The sequence below is a fragment of the Limulus polyphemus genome, unplaced genomic scaffold (assembly GCF_000517525.1).
Source record: "Limulus polyphemus unplaced genomic scaffold, Limulus_polyphemus-2.1.2 Scaffold2760, whole genome shotgun sequence".
In the NCBI taxonomy this organism is placed as follows: domain Eukaryota; kingdom Metazoa; phylum Arthropoda; class Merostomata; order Xiphosura; family Limulidae; genus Limulus; species Limulus polyphemus.
This window is the reverse complement of record NW_013668370.1, coordinates 153,709-155,456: the sequence shown is the minus strand read 5'-3', so window position 1 is coordinate 155,456 and position 1,748 is coordinate 153,709. Positions and strand designations below refer to the sequence as shown.

The window sequence follows — 1,748 nt, the reverse complement described above, 5'->3', positions numbered from 1 at the left end:
AACAATCATTCTCTACATCTGAAATTCTGCCTAATACTGTAATCAACAATCATTCTCTACATCTGAAATTCTTTATTTCAATCTGAAATTCTGCCTAATACTGTAATCAACAATCATTCTCTACATCTGAAATTTTTTATTTCAAAACCTAATATTGTAATCAACAACAAAGAACTTTTATATCACAGATGACTATAAAGATAACTAAATATACACAGACATCATGAGAGTTTTATTTATTTATGTGTGTTCTGATTTTAATATATTTTCATAAACATTTAGTGCTAATGTATGGAAGTGGTAAGAGAAAAAAGCCCATAAAAGTAGTCTCAATTACACAGTTAAATGATTTAATTTTAAATAAGAAAGTTTTCCTATCATGTACAATTTGTTCTGTGAAAGTAAGAGCATTTTGTCAACATCATGTGTCATTCATATTAATAAAGGTACTCATATGGATGACACAATGTGCTGGCAAATGATCATAATTATTTCTTGAGGAAATGTAACTTGCAAAATATCATACTGCAATCTGAACTGTATGGTGGAATTAGACTGTAAACATCTCAGGGTGCTGTGATGGGAGTGAAAATATGCCCCGACCATATTCTAGAAGGAATACAGGACAAGCATTTGTTTAAACTGCTTTTTATTTTGTTTTTGGCCCTTTAATTGTTCAGTATTTTAGTTGAAATGCTTGGCCACACAGTTTTACTCCACCAACCAATAGAAGACACCCTCACACACACACACACAACACCCCTTGCTACACTTTACACAAAAGCTCCATCTTGGGTTTTCCAAGTAGTTTCTTTCCAATTCCACCACTGCATATTCCTACTGTATATCTGTAAAAATCTGATATAAATAAACTTCCCATCACTGAGTTAAAACTATTAAAAAAGATACATTATTAATCAGGTGATGATGTAATACCTCACAATAAATTTGTTTAAAATGTGTAATATATGAACCAATTCAATAAATATCCCTTTTATAAATGTATCTTAATCTGAGTATTTGCTATTAATGATAACATGTAAATATTCATGTAGCAGATTGCTTCTAAAAAATATTGTGTTACTATGCTTTGTCATTTAATAATTATACCTTTCAGCCAAGTGTTCTTACAAGCAAAACATAAGCTAATATCAAAGAAAATAAAACTTATTTAAATTGCATAAATATACCCCTGGCATGTTAACTTATATCTATTCTTCAACTAACATTTAAAATGAAACAAAAATACAAACCTTCTTCTGTTTCAGCATCATTATACAATTCTTCACTACCAAAAACAGAGAAAATTTTATAAATTAAACTTCAAAGAAATATACAAATAAAGTAAGAAATATGCACTTTGAAAATAAATCAATATTCAAATAACTATTCAGAGTTAAAATGAACCCAAAAATATCAAGCAACCACTATTCCTATCACCTTATGACATGACTTCAAGAACTTCTTTTTCCTCAATGATGATGACTCAAAGGACATGAGAACTTCATCCTTTGATACCAAATAATCATACGCATCCTAATGTTTATACAAAAAACACATGCTCCTCAAGAAAAGGGAATTCAAAGAATTTCAAAGTGTTCTCCTTGCTACTGGAAATGTAACTTACCAATTCTGACTATCATCAAAAACGTTTTAACTTAATGGTTTTTTGTAAAGCTGTGTGTGTGTGGGAAAGACATAAGTAAATACTACAAAATTTTAGCATGCCCAGGTGGCAATGAAGCACT

General features: G+C 29.9%; 1 protein-coding gene across 6 annotated transcripts in view; it reads right to left on the bottom strand.

Annotated features, from left to right (window-relative positions):
• The window catches only part of LOC106467834 (phosphatase and actin regulator 4B-like), a 75,222-nt gene that overhangs the window by 1,679 nt on the left and 71,795 nt on the right, over positions 1-1,748 (bottom strand). For all 6 annotated transcript variants that reach the window (XR_002612487.1, XR_002612492.1, XR_002612489.1 and 3 more), the window contains one exon: positions 1,254-1,288. Coding sequence is in view for 1 of the 6 variants with exons in the window: in XM_022396031.1 (XP_022251739.1) it covers positions 1,254-1,288 (35 nt within the window). In the remaining 5 variants the exon portion in view is untranslated. The remainder of the gene's footprint in view (positions 1-1,253; positions 1,289-1,748) is intronic.